Genomic DNA, 18,702 nt, shown 5'->3' on the forward strand with positions numbered 1-18,702 from the left:
ATGATGATGATGATGAAACAGAAAATCTTAAAGGAAGAGCCTATCCCTATTCATTCAGGAATTAGGAGCAACATTAAAGGTAGGACACAGTAGAGATGAGGAAGCTAGTCACACATACTATGAAAGTCCTTGAATACCACTCAGCCAACCCTTAGGGATCCAACATTGAATTGGGAAAGTACTTTGGAACTTCAGCCTGAGAATTAGCTAGCAAGAAACTTAGTCAGCAAAATGCAGCTAGTCCAAAAAATTCTGCAGTGCAGAAGCTTCATGGCTCCCTGCTCAATCCAACTCAAAGCTGCTTTGCAGGAATTTACCTTCAAATACCGCTCCAATTTCTTGCTGATTAGTTTGTTATTGAGAATACTTCTTGCAACTACTAAAGATGATTTCTTGGACTGCTCCATCATGGCCTAGAGGGAACAGGAGTATTTAAAGAAACCAGAGTTAAGTTTTGAACTGAGTCATGTAACACTTCAGTAGTTCCTTCTGGCCCAGTGGTTCTCAAACTGAAGTCCGAGAGGGTACTCCAGGGGTCTGCAAGTCATAACTGAGGCCACTGGGCCAGCTGAGCAAATCCTCCCTCTCCCTCCCAGTGCCTCCTGCATGCCACGAAACAGCTGTTCAGCAGCGTGCAGGAGGCACTGGAAGGGAGGGGGAGGAGTGGAGATGGGGCGTGCTCAGGGGATGAGGCGGCGGAAGGAGGTGGGGCAAGGTTGGGGCCTTGGGCTGAGCAGGGGTTGAGCACCCCCAGGGAAAATTAGAAGCCGGCTTGGGGGGGGGGGGGGGGGGGAGTTCTGCAAAATATTTTAAATCAAAATGAGGGTCCTCAGGTTGCTCAAGTTTGAGAACCGCTGTTCTAGCCACACGTTTCAGTTATTGCAGACATGCTGAATGACTCTAGATGTGTGACACAACCAAGTTTCCTATCTGCCACCATCTACCACTCCACCAAATTTTGTTTCCAGCGTGCTCCACAATTTGTATTGACAATGCACAGCTTTAGAGGTAATGGGCATATGTGACTTTACATCCCATCTTTCCCTTGGTGCCAAGTGTGGCTTTTTTGGCCCTGGGGAGGGAATCTCATCTTTCAATCCTCTTGTGGGCAGAGGGTAGAGGTAACATGAGCATTCTAAAAAAGCATACATAGTGGAGGGACATGGAGCACCCGTAAAACTCTGCTGCTGCCAGTGGCTTCCAAGGCACTCAGCTAGCTACCCCACTGCACCCTCAATATCAGGCACTGCAAAAATTGGTAGCCATTTCATTGCTAATGTGCTTTAGTGCTAATATTTAAATAGTCATTGGGCTTCAGAATCAACACCTTCTTTAGATGTATGGGACAATTCAGAGCCATTGGCTCAGATTATCTGTTTTAGATTTAGGAAGGCTATTTATACATGTGAGGTTCTTTTTAAAACCAGAAGAATCAAATCATCAGAGGATGGATTCTACAGCCAATGGGTTGCAGAAGATATGAGATCCTGCTAGCATGTTACACTGCTGTTCCTCACAATATGAAGAGATTACTTTTCTGCTGACCTCTTACAAGAGTGAAGATCAGTATTCTACAATAATAGACCACCACATTGCAGTATCACAACTATGAGCTGTTACCATATAGAGACAACTACTGCAGAAAGCTTTAATAAGGCTAGTCCTTAGGTTCCATTTTCCGATATAGCTCATAGGCTGTATGACTGCAATCATATCCAGTTTTTAGCATTCAGCAGCTTGTTTTATTAAGCAAAACAAAACCCTGCAACTTGGGTTTACCATGCAGGGATAAGCTGATCTCCATATCTGCCCAGCCAGCTGTAGTGGTACATTGGCATTTATATATACACACATTTAACCAGCTGCATGCTTACTCTGCGGTTGTGGTTGTGGTCAAGGGACTTCAGGTGCTTCTGGATAATTCCATACTGCATTGGGATGAAGAGGTCACATGCAGCACAGTGAGCAGCCTCCACCTTTTTAATAAAGTGTTCCATGCCAATATCTGAGGAGAGACAAGAGTTTTGTTCATCTAACTTGAGTTGTGGTGGCCACATCACACTTCAGGGAGTTTTGCAGCTTTTTCTGCGAGTTCACTTATCTTTAATATACTCATGCACCCCTGGAGACTGATTTCCTACAATGTGATGCTCAGTCTTGATCAGTAAGGATGAGGGGGAGCACTGCATAGCTAAAGTCTAACAGATCTGAGGCCCAGAGTATAGCTGTCCACCTCAAAGATGAATGTCGGTGGTCATTGCTGCATCAGTGCATTGACTATAGCATGCAAAATGTTTCCAGCTAGTTGATCTCCAAGCTAGCTTGTAGAACACAATTATGTACTACATCAGTGGTTCTCAACCAGGGGCATGTGTAGCCTTAGGGGTATGCAGAGGTCTTCCAGGGGGTACCATCAACTCATCTAGATATTTGCCCAGTTTTATAAAAAGCACTAGCAAAGTCAGTACGTACAATGACTTGTTTATACTGCTCTGTACTCTATACACTGACAAGTATAATATTTATATTCCAGTTGATTTTATGATATGGTAAAAATGAGAAAGTAAGCAATTTTTCAGTAATAGTGTCCGATGACACTTTTTAAAAAATGTCTGATTTTGTAAGTAAGTAGTTTTTAAAGTTAGGTGAAACTTTGGGAGTACACAAGACAAATCAGAGTCCTGAAAGGGATACAGTAGTCTGGAAAGGTTGCGTGCCAGTGTACTACGTTACTTGCTATTGACACACCTCAGTGCCATCTCTCCTAGAAAGAGGATATGACTTTCCATTTAACTAACGTCTATATTTTACTCTAACATAGGGGTCAGCAACCTACAGGATGCGTGCCAAACACAGCACTCAAGCCGATTTTGAGTGGAACCCTGCCCCAGTCCCAGTCCCACTCAGCCCCTCCACCCACTGCTCTCCCCTGCGGGGGCAGGAGGCAGAAGCTTGGTCTTGCAGCAGCCAAGCTTCCCCCCTCCCTCACTTCTTCCCCCAGCATGCTGCTTTCCTGCCCCTCCTCCTCTCCTTCCCTGTGCTGATCAGCTGATAGCCCTTGCGAGGGGAAGAGTGGCAGCGTGCTCACTGCTCCATAGAGGCGGCAGAGAAGAGGTAGGGACGGGAGCGGGTCATGCAGGGGGCTGGGAGCACCCCCACGAGCAGAGCACCCCAGCCCTCTGCCCTGATCCCCCCCCCTCACACCCTCAGCCTTTGGCCCTGCACCCCCTACCCCCCGCCCTGAACCCTCCCCACACACACACACACCCAGCCTTCTGCCCTGCACCCCCCCACTGCCCTGACCCCTGAACCCCCCCACACCCAGCCTTCTGCCTGCACCCCTACCCCTCTGCCCTGACCCCTGAACCCCACCACACCCAAGCCTTCTTCCCTGCACCCTCCCACACTCCCGAGCCCTGACCCTTGAACCTGCCCCACACCCAGCCTTCTGCCCTACACTCCAGCCCTCTGCCCTGATCCCTGAACCCTCTGCCCACACCCAGCCTTCTGCCCTAACCCCTGACACCACCCTCCCCCAGGTCTGGGACCCCAGCTGCTGGCCTAGGTGAACAGAACTCCAGGCTGGCAGAGAGCTGAGCAGGCTGGCGGCATAAGATCAGCATTTTAATTTAATTTTAAATGAAGCTTCTTAAACATTTTGAAAACCTTGTTTACTTTACATACAACAATAGTTTAGTTATATAATATAGACTTATAGGAAGACCTTCTAAAAACATTAAAATGTATTACTGGCATGCAAAACCTTAAATTAGAGTGAATAAATGAAGACCCAGCACACCACTTCTGAAAGGTTGCCGACCCCTGCTCTAACATGAGAAATAAGGCTCCCGTATATTCATCTGCTGATTATTCTTGTGTGAATTTAGAGTTCTCCAAAATAAGAGCAAATTATGCTCTAATATTTGCCTTGCATGCTGTAGTAAATACAGGAAAAGACTTCTCATCTTGCACAAAGTAGTACTGTTGAAGAACCACCAGCTACATCCACGTGTTTCTGATCAATATTTCAGTTTTCCATGAGAAGCTTTTAAAAACATGGTTCCATTCTGGAAGTTTACTATGCAATAAAAAGGTGCCTCAACAGGACACTCCATTTCTGAATAGGATCAGATGATTTAAGTAACAAGAATATTTTACTCCTTTTGGCACTGTAGAGAAGCTTCTATTTCTTCCTGTTTATCAGTCTTAATGGGACTGACTGGCAACAACAATTAGATTGTACAGGTTCCAAGAACATAACGTGCTTTGCTAAACCTTTACTGGTAATAAAAGAAAGGAAATAATCTAGTTTGATTCTCAGATCTCAGGATAGCTTTAACCACGCTTTACTTGTGAACTGTGCACATCTTAAGAACTCAGACCACCACAAAATAGGAACTTCATAATGGCTTTTGTTCTTCCCATTTTCTGAGGGAAGTTGCACATTAAGATAGCTTCACAAAAAACAAACCATGAAGATGCAGGGAGACTTGCTCTTACCTTGGGTAAGATCTTGGTCTTTATAGATCTGTTGAATAACTGCATTAATGTCTTCAATTGCTTTACGGCGTTCTTCAGTTTTCTTTGTTTTGTTAGCAACATAATCCTGTAAAATATTTGGTATTAACTTCAGCTATACATCTGCCATTAAATGTGGAATTCAAAAAAGCAAAGCACAGCATGTATTGTACTTATTCTACACTGCAGCTGTGCCTTTCAACAGGCCATTTCAAGACCTTTGCAGCCCCTTAACCCAGCTCCAACTGTTCTCTTGAAGGTAGTCAAGGACTGTCTGCACTTTACAGATGGTAAAGTGCAGAGGGTAAGTAATATAATCAAAGTCACAGTGCAGTCGGCATAGAGTTGGGAATAAGAACTAAGATCCTGATGTCCAGTCCTGTGCTCTAATCACACCTGTAGTAGTAGTTTCACACCTAAGTTTTCATAGTCTTGATTATTTGAACTATCCATTCACATCCAACTATCAATGTTTTTTTGTTTGTTTGTTTTTTTTGTAGGTCTCTGACAACCAACATGAAATAAAGGTGCACTGTTTAGCCTGAAGTAATGGGAAACTTAACCAACAGATTCACCTGGAGGAAGTCAGCTGTCTGCTGAGGCAGTTTTGTTCCAACAAATTTGAAATGCTCCTTGTGGAATTTGCTTTCCAGATGAACATTCATCTCATCCTCATAGAAGGTCCGATATTTGCACAGTGAACAAACAAACTGAATCCTACCAAGACAAAGTTAGAACCAAGTGAGAAATCAACCCCCAAGCCCCAGGGTTCCATTCCAGGTTCCTCATCAGCTTGAGGATACTAGTCATTTCCTACTAGTACTTAGGGGTACAATTAAAAAAGAGCATAGCTCATTCAAGAGGACAAGTCTTATACCTGGGTTGAATGGTCACATCCTTCCTACAGGTTTTAATACAGATTTTAAGGCCAGAAAGGACCATTAGCAGCAATTAGTCTGACATCTTGCATAACCAAGGGCAAAGAATTGCAGTAATTCCTACACCAACCCCAATAACTTATGGGACAGCTAGAGAGGACTTTAAGAAGTATGTCTGTCTTGATTTAAAGATTTTTTTTTCATAATGTAGAATCCATCACAGCCTGTAAGTTGCTCCAATGGTTAATTATCTTCAATGTTAAAGTTGTGCAACTTACTTCATGTGAACTTCTCAAGTTTCAGCTTCCAGCCACTGGATCTCCTTATGCCTTGGTCTATTAGATTAAAGAGCCCTACGGTCAGAGAGCTCCCTGTGTAGGTAACTAAGGGCTTAGCGAGGACTCTCTCAGTCCACCTATTTAGTTTATCAAATATAAGGCTAAGCCACACTGTAAGGGAGGATTCCAGTCTGTGAATTATTCTTTTGACATTTCTCTGAACCTTCCCCAATTTTCCAGTATTTTTTTTTTTTTTTTTAAGAAGTGGACACCAGAACTGGACACAATATTCCAACAGTGGTCTCAGCAGTATCATTCACAGAGGGGGAGGTATTGATTAGAGTTCTCCATTTTATAATTAGCTAACAGTCATTTGTACTTTTGCCTTACCAGCTCCATATGAGGTGTTAAGCCAATTTTACAGATGGAGAGACTGGTACAGAGAAGTTCAGGTAACTACTCCTGGTTTTTACAAGAGTCAGTGGCAGAGCCAGGGACAAAAGCCAGAACCCAGATGCCAAGGCCCATGTTCTAAACATTAGGCAATCCTTCCAGAATTCTCAGACAGGATGTATACTGTGTCACTGGAAGAGGAAGATGTACCTTTCTACCATGCGATCCCGATGCCTCTTTTTCTGCCTCTCTTGAGTTTTCTTGCCTGCCTGCAATTTGCGCTTGATTTGACTGATCTCTTCTTGAATTGTTAAAGCACCTAGATGTATAAAGCAGGTTGTGTTTCAGGGCACTATTTGTGAACACCAACTGATTAAGAGGATTCACCTAGACAAGTTTAGTAGCCAACTTGACTGACCCATATAGCTCAGAGATGACAGCAAAAGTGAAGCGTTGAAAAGAGCTGCTCCCTTAACAATTCCTGCTGTTGGTCAATTAAAAGGAGCATTGCTAGTCTATTAACTGATGTCCCATCACACTCTGGCCCAGACTTCAGAAAGGCTGAGCTTGGGCAGGATGGTAAGAGAATACCTCTTCTGATACAGTTTCCTAACCTATCATTTCTGATGGTGATATAATGCCCCTGGTTTTATGGGGAAAAGATGGTCCATTTTAGACAGTTTTAAGAGGCAACCACTCTCACCCCTTTGGCTTCTGTGCACAAGAGATGAAGGTTGGCAGTGAAATAAGAACTGAATTTCTCCTATGAAAAAATCCCAATTTTTTCAAAACAAGGAAGTAGCTTCCCCTGTTATACTGGAATGGTACCCGAGGACCCCTTTGGTTTCCCAGCCAAGGCTTCTTATATGGTTTTTATACTGCTGCCATCACATTCCACTGATAACAACTGCAAGTTAGATACTGTGCTATCAGGTTTCTATTTAGATAGGTTCTTCCTCTGGTGAGAGGTCACCACGCTTCTCTAAGCAACCCTCTCCCCAGCTGCTACAACAGTGTTGGCACATCAAACTATCCCATGGACTCTACTCTAACCAACTAAAACAATGAGGAGTCTTTGTGACACCTTAGAGACTAACACATTTATTTGGGCATAAGCTTTAGTGGGCTATAACCCACTTCCTCAGATGCACGGAGTGGAAAACACAGTAGGCAGGTATAAATACACAGCCCATGAAAAGATGGGAGTTGCCATATCACAGTGTGTGGCGGGTGGCGGGTCAGTGATAACGAGGCCAATTCAATTAGGGTGGATGTAGCCCATTTCCAAACAGTTGAAGGGAAAATTCCTTTTTGTAATGCTAATGAGGCCAATTCAATCATGGTAGATGTGGCCACATCCACCCTAATTGAATTGGCCTCATTTGCACTGATCCTCCACTCAGTAAGGCAACTCCCATCTTTTCATGGGCTGTGTATTTATACCTGTTTACTGTATTTTCCACTCCATGCATCTGATGAAATGGGTCATAACCCACAAAAGCTTATGCCCAAATAAGCATTTTAGTTGCTAAGGTGCCACGTGGACTCTTCGTTGTTTTTGCTGACACAGACTAAACATGGCTACCCCTCTGAAATCTCTAACCAACTAGTATTTCTCTAAGGTACTTATAGAGCCCCATTCCTATAGTACCTGAATGCCTCACAATCTTTAACACCCCTATCAGACAGTGAAATACTTTATTCTGTTATTACAAATGAGGAACAGAGTAAGAGAAACAAACACTTACCCAAGGTCACATGCCTGTGGCAAAGCAAAATTTGAACGCAAGTCTCTCAAATTCCAGGCTAGCACCATAATCACTAATCACCCTACCTTGTCCATGGGACCCCTCTTCTTCATAGCAGAGAGAGACACTATAAATCTCACATGAGACCTATAGCACTGGCTCTGAGCCAGGCAGTCACCAGATGCTGTGCTGGATTTCCCCATGTTTCCTAAAGCACCTCAATCATGACCTGTAACATCCCCTAGCATTCTAGGCCTAGCAGTGTGTCAGACAGATATCCATTAGGGATTATGTACTGTGTACAGAAACCAGTGCAAGCTCTAGAGTGCTGATAGATTAGAGCTTTAACTCAGATCATCATAATCCACCACCTTTAGATTTGTGTACAAGCTACAGCTCAGAGAACAAAAGGAGCAAGACAGTGCCTGAACCAAGTCAGTCAACAGACTATTACTTGGAGCCATTTCCTCCACAGCAGAGTCCTTTATTGGCAGAAGGTTTATGCTGTACAGAAGTGTAAGGTCTGAAGACCCTTAGCACATCCCTTGATGAAGAAGTTCTTGGCTCATTTCCCAAGAATGCTTTTAAAGAAATTATGTTCAGACTCACCTTTCTCAGAATCTTTTCCTTCTTCATCTTCACCCTCCTAAAATACAATTTCAAGAGGTTATCAGCAATCCCTACCTATAACTTTTGTCTTGGAGAAAGTGAGTGCATACTAGTTTTACATCTCTTAAACATCCTGCTCCCCAAAGAGACTCCCTCCTGACTTCAGATAGCAGGGTTCCCTGTCTGAGGAACACATTTAGCCTGCGAGTTGGCAACAGTACAACACACTGTTGATTTCTAGGTTTCCTCCTCCTATTCCTAATCATTTTCATAAATTCTCTAGTCACGCATTTTCAGCTCTTTGGAGCAGGGCCTGTGTCTTGCTATGCACCTGTACAGTGCTCCAATCAATCTCTCTTGGGGCCTGCAGGTATTACTGCAATATAAAATAAGTAATCTCGGGAGGATTTACAACCTTCAAGCTTTCTTACATGAGGATCCAATCACCTCCTCCTCACCAATCCCAGCTCTCTACCACTGAAAGGTAAGAAGTAGTTCCCACTCTCACTGCAGGAAGATTCATTTAGTTTTTAATGCTGCCACCACAACATTCTGCCCTCAACTCTAGCTACATGGCCACTCATCCACTTCCCTCAAGCATTTTGGTCTTTACTGTGAATTACAAATGTCAGTTTCACTTACAGCTTTGGAGCCCTCCTTCTCTGCTGCTTCTCCTTCAGTCCCTTCCTCTGAAAAGCACATCACAAATGGTCACCTTACAAAAAGTAACAGCTGGGTAGCTCAGCAAAGAATGGTATTAACAATTTTACCACCAAATTAAATATTCAAAAGAAATTGAAGTGTCAAAGCCAATTACTACCTGAAACAAAGGCACTCTGATAACGTCACATGACTAAGAGCTAGCTCATTAGGAGTCACCAAAGAGGTTCTTACCATTCTCAGAGTCGGAGTTGTCAGAGCCATCAGTTTTTGCTGCCTTGCTATCAGGTTCATCAGTGCTGTCAGTTTGTTTTCTCTTCTTAGAGGTAGGGTCCTTCTTGATTTTCTTTTTCTGTGACTAGAAAGGAAAATATCAGTCCCCAAATGTACATGCTGACACCATCCCCTGCTAGCAGCAAATATGTCTGCATGAAGCCACCTTAAAAGGGCTTTATATTGAACTAAACTTCCCAGAAAACACAGTTATGCTTCTGACAGGCAAAGTCAGTCAAGACAGATAACATTTGGCACAGTCCTTCACAGCAACCTTCCTTCAGCATATCAGATTAACCCACAAAACTATAGAACATTTACTTTCCTAGCTTTACAATAGAGCATCAAGGTTAAACATTCTGGATGCTAAGACTGCACTATGAATGAACGTGGCCTCTTCAAACCATTTAGAAAACAACACGATGCCAAGCAAATAATGCACAGAGGTACAAATTACACTGTGGAAACTAAGTATGGTATTTCAGAGAATAGGGCCCTTTGCACTCAGAGCTGGACAGTGTAGTTTGTTGGGAAGTGAACAGTCTCTATATGAGGTAAATGGGTGGGAGAGGATTGCACAGGTACTTACTTTAAAGTCTGCGTCCCACATTTTCCAGTTTCTCCTCATTCGTTGTTTCATGCCGCCTCCTCCAAAGCGCATGTTTCCAGAGAAACCTCGCATTCCCTGGAACATGCTGAGTTCTGGGATAATGTTGTGGGAGAAGAGGGATGGGAGCCTAGAGGAGCCGTGGGGGCCATGGCCCCGCCCTCCCATTGGCTGTGGCGGCTCATTCCACTGTCCGCCCATGTGCCCGGAATATGAAGATGCCATGGGTCTGTTATTTCGCCCGTCTCTGGCCCAGTTCTGACCCCGCTGGCCAAAGTTGTCCCATGCTCTGTTCTGGTACTGGTCCCTGTGGTTCCCATAGAAGCTGTCATAGCAACCTTCATAGGCATTTTCGGTGTCATGTTCAGCCTCACTGTAATCATAGCCGGATCTGTATAGATCACGGTCGTTCAGTGAAGACCTTGAGTCGTAGGACTCATATGTATTATACCTGCAAGAGTCGCACAGCAAGCAAGGAATCCAGTCAGTAGCATATAAGGCACCACATTACAGCCTGCCGAGAAATGGCAGGAGAAAGATTAAACAAAAACAGAAATGTTCGTCTCATTTATATCAAAAAAGGCTCTGAGGTTTCACTCAACATGGGAGTTTTTCCGTGTGATACAGCAGTGGGAGAAGGACATAAATAGAATGGCAAGGAGTGGCAGGGATTCAGTTCAACATCAGTCCATCACTGAAGGACCACAGATACCTAGTCAGATTTACATATGCCTAAAGTGCCAGGAAGGCCACACCAAACTAATCTTCAATTTCTGTTAAAATTACTGTGTCACACACTGATCTTTTTTAAAAAGAAAAGTTCCCAAGCTGAGCAAAGGTACCTCAGTTAGCGGTAGCTGTGGATTTTCAACTGTGCAGACATTCAGATTTTCCGATTTCAATTTAATACATTCACCACCCGCCCTCTATTTAGCTATGCTTAAGTCAAGCTGAACAATCCAAATAGTTAAGAACAAATGCAGAGCTAGTTAGGCCACAAAGTAATAGTCCTGCTTCTCTTCCCCCACTCTATTCTGAATTGTTAGGAGGAACGGCTCAGTTTAGGCCTTGCCTACACAACCAAGTTCCTGCGTATGATGCATGGTGTGAATTTAAGCCAACAGTCATACTGGTAAAACCTCATGTGGGCATTTATGCTGGTATAAGTGTGCCTTTTCTTGATTTAGCTTGTGTCTCTTGGGAAGGGTTTTTACCCAGTCAACTTTCCCATGTAGACATGACTTTAGAGTTATTGCTGGTCACTGTAGTTTCCACAAAACCAGTTTTTAACCAGGACAGTTTCAGAAGAAAAATACAAAACCAGCAGAGGAGTTTTAGACTTAAATTCTGTAATATCTAAAGTAGTGCCTCTGTACATCTTATGCAGTGGCTGACGGACTCAATTTGCAGCAAAGATGATATATCAAAGTTTAAGGGGAGGCTCCACACTCTTCACGATCACATGCTACTTTTCCAGATGAGCCATAGTGTGAGGGAAATCTACACCCAACAAGACAGAACACTAACAGGTTCACACATTACACAAGGAAGCAAGCAAGAACACAAATGTCAAACTAGCACTGACCACTGGGGCACAACTCCCAGTAGTTATGCTCTATAGCAAGGTCTTGAAAGCAAGGAAATTGGAAAGAAACAATGGCTGGAGAAGGAAACACTAACTCCAAAGCCAAAAAAAGGAAAAAAAAAGCCATTCCATCTACTGATATGAGAAGAATCATCCAAACCAGCAATCACCAAAAATCCTCAGATGGTAAAGATACATGTGCCCATTTACAGTAAGTCAGAGCTTTCAACTGCAGCAACTGAATAGCCCTCCCCACACTCTGCTTTTTAGGAAATGAGACTGAAGGCTAAAAGCTGAGGTTTTCTAAACCACTAATTTCATCCTTTTGTCCCTTAAATGGTTTACTACATTCACTCTGGATATTTGATATCTTTTCTCCAGCTAGAGCTAGAATCTGTTAACAGAGCTGGGTTACAAGCCCAGTATCATCTATCGTGACAGAACTATGCATGGTATCTTGCCCGATGTTTGGGGCTTGGAGCAGAAGATCCCAATTGTGTGATGTCTGAATAATGGACAAGGGATGGAACATCAAATTCAAAGTTCTCATCTTATGAAATTAGAACCCAAGAGTTTAGTCAATTAAACCATTCACCTGCTGCCTTGCAACAGTACTTTCCACTCCCTACAAGACAGCTACAGATTCATAGATGAGGCCAGAAGATATCAGTGTAATCATCTATTATCTCAAGTATAACAGGCCAAAGAACTTCCCTACAGCATCTCTTTTAAAAAAATATCTAATCTTGATTTAAACGTTTTACCCTTGGTAAGTTGTTCCAATGGTTAAATACCATCACTGTTGAAAATCTGCATCTCAATTTCAGTCTAAGATGTGTCTAGTTTCAACTTGTTTACCTTTGTCTACTAGATTAAAGAGGCTGCTATTATCAAATATTTTTTCCCCCAAGATGGATTTAAAAAAAACAACAACTCTGATGTACTTTACATGAGTGCTTTTACACAGAATACTCCACCAAAATCTATTTGATGCAAGACTTCAGAGGAGTAATTCCTAAAAACTTTGTGAAGCCTACTGTACATTTGTTCTCTATTCATAAACACGTAGCAATTTTGCAATATTCAAAAGTCATTACTATTGAATTATATTTTTGGTAAACATATCACAAGTTCTCGTGATAAACTTTTTATAAAGTTTTTATAGTTTTAAACTTGGTTGGTTAAAACAAAGTACAGATGCAACAAAAGCCGACCGCAAACAAACCAGAATGCACTCCAACATAAAAGGATAATAATGTATAAAAGTCTCTTGCAGGACATTTCTTACTACTAACAAGCTATGCTTTCATTCTAGAGAAGAGGTTCTGGTTTGCTTACATTATATGGAATTTAGTTTAAAGCTATTTTGACAATGTCTCTGCATACTTAGTATTTGAACAGTAGCAAACAAACTTCAAGTTCTCTACAAAATATAGATGTCTCCTCTACATAGATGTAAACCTGATATTGTTCAAATCAATACTTGTACATAAGCAAAATACTCAGATGTAAAAATACTCAGAAATGGATTTGCTGGGATGAATTAATATTTCACATAAACCTAGAATGAACAGCAGTGTTGTAGAAGTATTAAATTTTGAATATAAACTCATTTTGAAATTTAACATGAGAAAATCTTTGTTAAGTGAACAGTCCTTATTACTATTGCATATACTTCAGATTTAAAACATGGTCAAAACCTCACTTGATCTTTTCTGGACATCTGTACTGTATTCCCAACCAGCAGGCCAAACCTGGAACAAAAATGTCACTTCTAGATTAACAGTTAAGCCTAAAATCAAATGAGGGGCACAGGCAAATGAATGTTGTGGCAATGCTATAGAAATGAAATACATCAGCAGGTTCCCAGATATAGAAATATTAAGGAATCTCTTCTTTATTCATCTCCAGTTTAAAACTGCGAGAGGATTCTTTTTTCCAAGTTAAACATATCCTTCTACTACTGTAAAGATTGCATCACCATTCAAGTACCTGTCACCAGACTATTAAGACTTCACTACTCAAACTGGGATACAAATGACTTATTTCAAAAATATAAACAAAAAGAAGGAAAATCCAGCTAAACCAATTCCCTTTATCTATCTGTTCCTCTTGAAAACCAAAATGTGAAGACAAAGTGAGAATGAGGTCAAAATGAGAAAGAAGTGAGAGGTGGCAACTCTGATAGTCAGTAGAAGTTTAGAGTAGCAGTTCCCTCAGGAAAAGACACTAACCTGTCTGGTACTGAATCTTTTCATCTTGATCTCTAGACTCACCTGTCTCCACTGGAGCCATAATGTCCTCCTTGCATTGTGTCCGTTTCTAGATGAGACACCATATCTAAGCGCTGGTTCATTTTTGCTATAACAGCATCGGCGCCAGTGGAAGCGTTAGGGTCTGTGTCTGAATTAGGCATTTCCCAAGCGTTTGAAGTGGCCATACCATACCCATAATTGCCAGAGTTATCTTGACCGTATCCATAGCCGTAACTATATCCCTCATATCCTGAAATGAGAAAGTGTCATTGAGAATTCCAGTCAAGCAGCTGAGCTAACATTTCTATCCAAGTTCAGACACAGAAGTCCCAAGAGTGCCCCTTCCCCACAGAATGTGGTGGTTTTAATTTACATTTAACCCATTTTTCCCCTTACAAGACACCTGCCAAGGTGTGTTAGTGTATCTGACACCAGGATTTGAAGGTCAAAACACACATAGAAGAAACTTCACACCAAATCCCAGCAATGTAGACTATTATTATAATCTGCCCTAACTAATATTTAACCCTCAATTTTCATTCTTGCTCTCACTCATGGCCAGGGCAGGCTGCAGTGCAAAGCCTTCCATGGCAATCCATTTGCCGGATAAAAACAGATTCGAGAGAGAAAACATAATCCAGTCACCCTCAGAAAGAACAGCTAGTGTGGCATGGACATTTAGGCATGTGTAAAGAGTGTAGGTTGTGTGAGAAGAAATTATAAGATAACGTATTTAAGACGAGCCTAGTTTAGTTCAAAGTGGGCTTGTCTCTATGTCAGTTTGACATGAAGTTGTACTGTATCCATACCCAGTTATGTTCTGACTTCTTAGCATAAAATTCATACCTCTAAGCTAGGCAGTCAGTTCACATTATAAATAGCAGTGATTTGTTCGAATTAGATGACATCATTGTGTTTGGGGTCTATTCTTCTAGAGATGCATAAGAATTCGTGCAATTCTAAAAATGGAACAATAATCACCCACTAACTTTGACCAGCACAAAATATTACTCGTGTCACTTCTGTTCCCTCTCTTGCCAACATGTAAATGAGAGAAATGGCCCTCTCAGTTGTATGTTATCTCAGGGGTGATGGAGAATAGCTTCCCCAAATGCAGCCCACGGCATGCTACTTACAAAGCAGATACGGACAGAAAACTGACTAAAATGGCATCAGTGTTCTACACTGTTTTCTCCCTTTTAACTTACATTTTAGGTTTGCTCAGTTCACCCATCAGCATGTCCTACTGCCAACCCTGTAGTTCTAGGATTCTTAGTAACTAGCAAATCTCTGCTTTAATTTGCATATCTGAATTTATGAGTCAAAAAGCTATTGTGAACAAACTGATTTAGTAAGTAAAACAGACAGTACCATAAGATGTACTTTGTTCTAATGTCTTTTGTAGTTTAAGAATATTTAATAGCATTAGGAAGTAGCATGAGCTAGTGGACAGAGCACTTACCTAGGAGTCAGGATACCTCAGTTCTATTCCTGAAATGCCACTGACCTAGAATGTCTTTGGGGACATAGGCGCCAACTCCGTGGGTGCTCCAGGGCTGGAGCACCCATGGGGAAAAATAGGTGGGTGCAGGCATCTTCCCACCCCAGCTCGCCTCTGCCTCCTCCCCAAGCGCAACGCAACCCTGCTTCTCCTCCCAGCACTTGCCACCACGAAACAGCTGTTTCGTGGCGTAACACGCTATGGAGGGAGGGGGAAGGAAAGAGTGGGAATGCGCTGCACACAGGGGAGAAGGCAGGGAAGAGGCGAGGCTGGGGTGGAGATTTGGGGAAGGGGTCCAATAGGGGCATGGAGGGGGTGAAGTTGAGGTGAGGACTCCGGGGAAGGGATTGGAATGGGGGCGGGGCAGGGGTGGAGTCAGGGTGGGTCGAGCATCCACTGGCACCAGGAGAAGTTGGTGGCTATGTTTGGGGAAGTCACTTAATCTCTCTTACCTTCCCTCTGTCTTGTCCCTTTAAACTGTAAATTCTTCAGGATATGGACTATATCACAATACACCTGTTCAGTGCCTAGCATAACAGGACCCTGATCTTAGATGGGGACCCTAAGTGATACTATAAACACAAGTAGTAAAACAATGACACTGCTAGCAAGCTCATTTTGAATGAATCATGAATATTTTCTGGTTTTTACAAAAATAAGTTTTCCAACTAGCTCTGAAGATAGTGAAAAGGTCATAAAATCCTTAGTACAACACTGACTACAGTTTAAACTACCAGTCAGTGACATAAAAAACGTACTATGCTGCTCTGCTAGTCAGTCTTTGAGGAGTGGAGAGCGGCTTCCTTGTGCTAATTAAAGCATATAGATTAGTGAGATTCTACCACACAGCTGGACATCGCACTCTAGTCTGAGTACAGTGAGCATGGCCTATGGAAAAAGACAAGTATTTATAAAGGGAGGCCTGTTTCAAGTTTGGGTCTAAATGGGGACACACTGACGTTTTTTGTGTCTCTCTGGCACAAGAACTAGAAATTCAGTTTTCTAGCACGCTGTGATAGCACTTTAACGTTCTGTGCCATTTCACAGAGAAGTGATGCAAGACAAAAAGACTGAAGGATACAAACTGCTGACTTCTAGGAACAGAAATATCTGGTTTTGTTGATGCACAGGGCAGAATAGTAAAGACTGTCACAGTTACAGGGGCTCTGCAACGCTGACCGAAATAGAGTTGCATGTGACCTAAGAGGATATTATTCAGGCATGGGGAACAGATTTGAGCTGTGAAAAACTTCAATTTTATAATCATTTTTCTGATTGATAACATTATCATGAAAAAATGGCATTAAGATTTTACTATACTTGCCTCTGTTTGTCCCAGAGTTCCAGTTGCCATAACCTAGAAAAAGACCAAAAGGTGGTCAAAACCCAAATGATATGGCAGGGGTCGGCAACTTTCAGAAGTGGTGTGCTGAGTCTTCATGTATTCACTCTAATTTAAGGTTTTGCGTGCCAGTAACGCTTTCTAAAAATGTTAGAATGTCCCTTTCTATAATATATAGCTAAACTATTGTATGTAAAGTAAATAAGGTTTTTAACATGTTTAAGAAGCTTCATCTAAAATTAAATTAAAATGCAGAGCCCCCCAGACCGGTGGCCAGGACCCGGGCAGTGAGAGTGCCACTGAAAATCAAGTTGTCTACCCCTGTTATATGGTACGCTCTAGCTAGAACAGCTAGCATGAAGGAGAATCTACGCTATTTAAGATCTGATCATCAAATGCACCCAAATAAGCCTGACTGTATCTCAGTGGATACCCCAAAAAAAGAGATCAGAGCTTGACAAACTTATATTACTCTGGAGGAATTCTGCGCCACTGAGCATACAGAATTCATGTCCTCTGCAGATTAAGGATGGGGAAGCAAAGGGAAGTTGCAAGAGCAGTCATGTGCCCCTCCCCACAGCACAGGCGTGTGGTAACCGGTGCCTGGAGCAGCCAGAAGAGAGGTAAATCACCGGGTGGTGGGGGGAGGGAAGGGGCCCCCCGATGAGCATAATTTAGGGAGGACAGGGGGTATTGCCCCCCACAAACAGAAGCGTGGCATGGGGGGCTGTGTGGGGTCACATGCCACTGCCCATTTCTGCAAGGGCAGAGCTGCCTGCATGATGGAGAGTGCCTCCCCTGGGTCCTGGTGCCAGACAAACTCCTCTTCTGTGTGTGCTGGGAGCCATACTGTTTTCCATACAATGGTGAGTGCCACTGGTGGGTCATGGCAAGGGTGGTGGGAGAGGAGGGGGAGGAGAGGCAGTGGGGAGGGAAAGGGGACAGGATTGGATAGGAGGAATGGGATGTAGGACTGAGACAGGAGCAGGGGACAGTGGGGAGAGGGAGAGGAAGTGAAGAAAGGGATAGGATATGGAAGAGAAGCGGATGGGGGAGCGATCCTGGCGCTGGTGGTGGCAGCAGCAGCTGGGGCTCCCCTATTAAGCAGGTCCATCGAACCCTCACCCTGAGAAACCTCACACCTGGACCCTCACTGAGTCCGAGCCAGTTGCATCCAGACCCCCCTCGCTGAATCCCATCTTTCCCCACCTGGACCTCCCCTGCAGAGTCCCATTGTCCCTGCATCTGGAACCTTCCCCGTGCATCCAAATCCTCCACTGAGCTTTCTGCACCCAGTGTGCCCCACACAAAACCCTCTTACCCCACATCTGGATCTCCCTAGACTAAGGCCCCCACAGTTGGACCCTGCCTGCCCATAACTCATGTGCCTGGTGCAGAGGGGCAGAGCTCAAGGGTGTTTCTGCAGCAGGCCCTTCTGCTGTATCAGCTACAACCTCACTGCAGAATCCCTATTCCACAGGTAATCTCCCACCTCTGTGCAGCCAGTGATCTGTGCTCACCACTGCTATGCTGGAGCCTCCACATTTATTTATTAATATTTTAAAATTCTGCAAATTTTATTTGTTGTGTGCAGAAATTTTCTTGGCGCAGTATTTCTTAGGAGTACCATATTCACAACAAGTAGGAAACATGCTCTAGATAGTAGTGTCCTTACTCATCAGTTTCGGTACAATGTTGTTTTAATTCAAGCTTAAAATTTCTAGCACTTGTGACTGCAAAGATACCCTTCCAACTGGAAACTGGTGAGTTTTATCTTTCAAGATCTACAGAAAGATGCAGCTTGGAACAAAGACTTATTTGCCCAAGGCCTAGACCACAGCATCATCTTGGACTGGAAGGGAAGGAATCACTCACTAGCAACTTGCTTTGCATCTGGTCATCCAGTATTAAGGATGGGATGTGCTCTCCACTGCCTGTGCCCTAACTAGGGTCTGGTTTACAGCACAAATGTATTTGTCACTAACTGGACATAAGGAGGAAGGATAGTGTAGATACTAGTCTAACAGGTGATACTGGTGGTAGAATGTCTATGCC

General features: G+C 43.1%; 1 protein-coding gene across 5 annotated transcripts in view; it reads right to left on the reverse strand.

The window, feature by feature from the left end:
- AKAP8L (A-kinase anchoring protein 8 like) overlaps window positions 1-18,702 on the reverse strand; it is a 77,588-nt gene that overhangs the window by 13,592 nt on the left and 45,294 nt on the right. For 3 of the 5 annotated variants that reach the window (XM_050925848.1, XM_050925851.1, XM_050925850.1), the window contains 10 exons: window positions 13,826-14,054; window positions 9,947-10,415; window positions 9,319-9,442; window positions 9,067-9,113; window positions 8,425-8,461; window positions 6,278-6,386; window positions 5,094-5,235; window positions 4,501-4,606; window positions 1,875-2,005; window positions 318-413 (listed from right to left, as the gene is read on the reverse strand). In XM_050925848.1, coding sequence (XP_050781805.1) covers window positions 318-413; window positions 1,875-2,005; window positions 4,501-4,606; window positions 5,094-5,235; window positions 6,278-6,386; window positions 8,425-8,461; window positions 9,067-9,113; window positions 9,319-9,442; window positions 9,947-10,415; window positions 13,826-14,054 — 1,490 coding nt within the window. Of the gene's footprint in view, window positions 1-317; window positions 414-1,874; window positions 2,006-4,500; window positions 4,607-5,093; window positions 5,236-6,277; window positions 6,387-8,424; window positions 8,462-9,066; window positions 9,114-9,318; window positions 9,443-9,946; window positions 10,416-13,825; window positions 14,055-16,629; window positions 16,663-18,702 lie in introns of all 5 variants that reach the window. The other 2 variants (XM_050925849.1, XM_050925847.1) reach the window with 1 other exon arrangement.

Source organism: Gopherus flavomarginatus, chromosome 16, assembly GCF_025201925.1.
Source record: "Gopherus flavomarginatus isolate rGopFla2 chromosome 16, rGopFla2.mat.asm, whole genome shotgun sequence".
NCBI classification, from domain to species: Eukaryota; Metazoa; Chordata; order Testudines; family Testudinidae; genus Gopherus; species Gopherus flavomarginatus.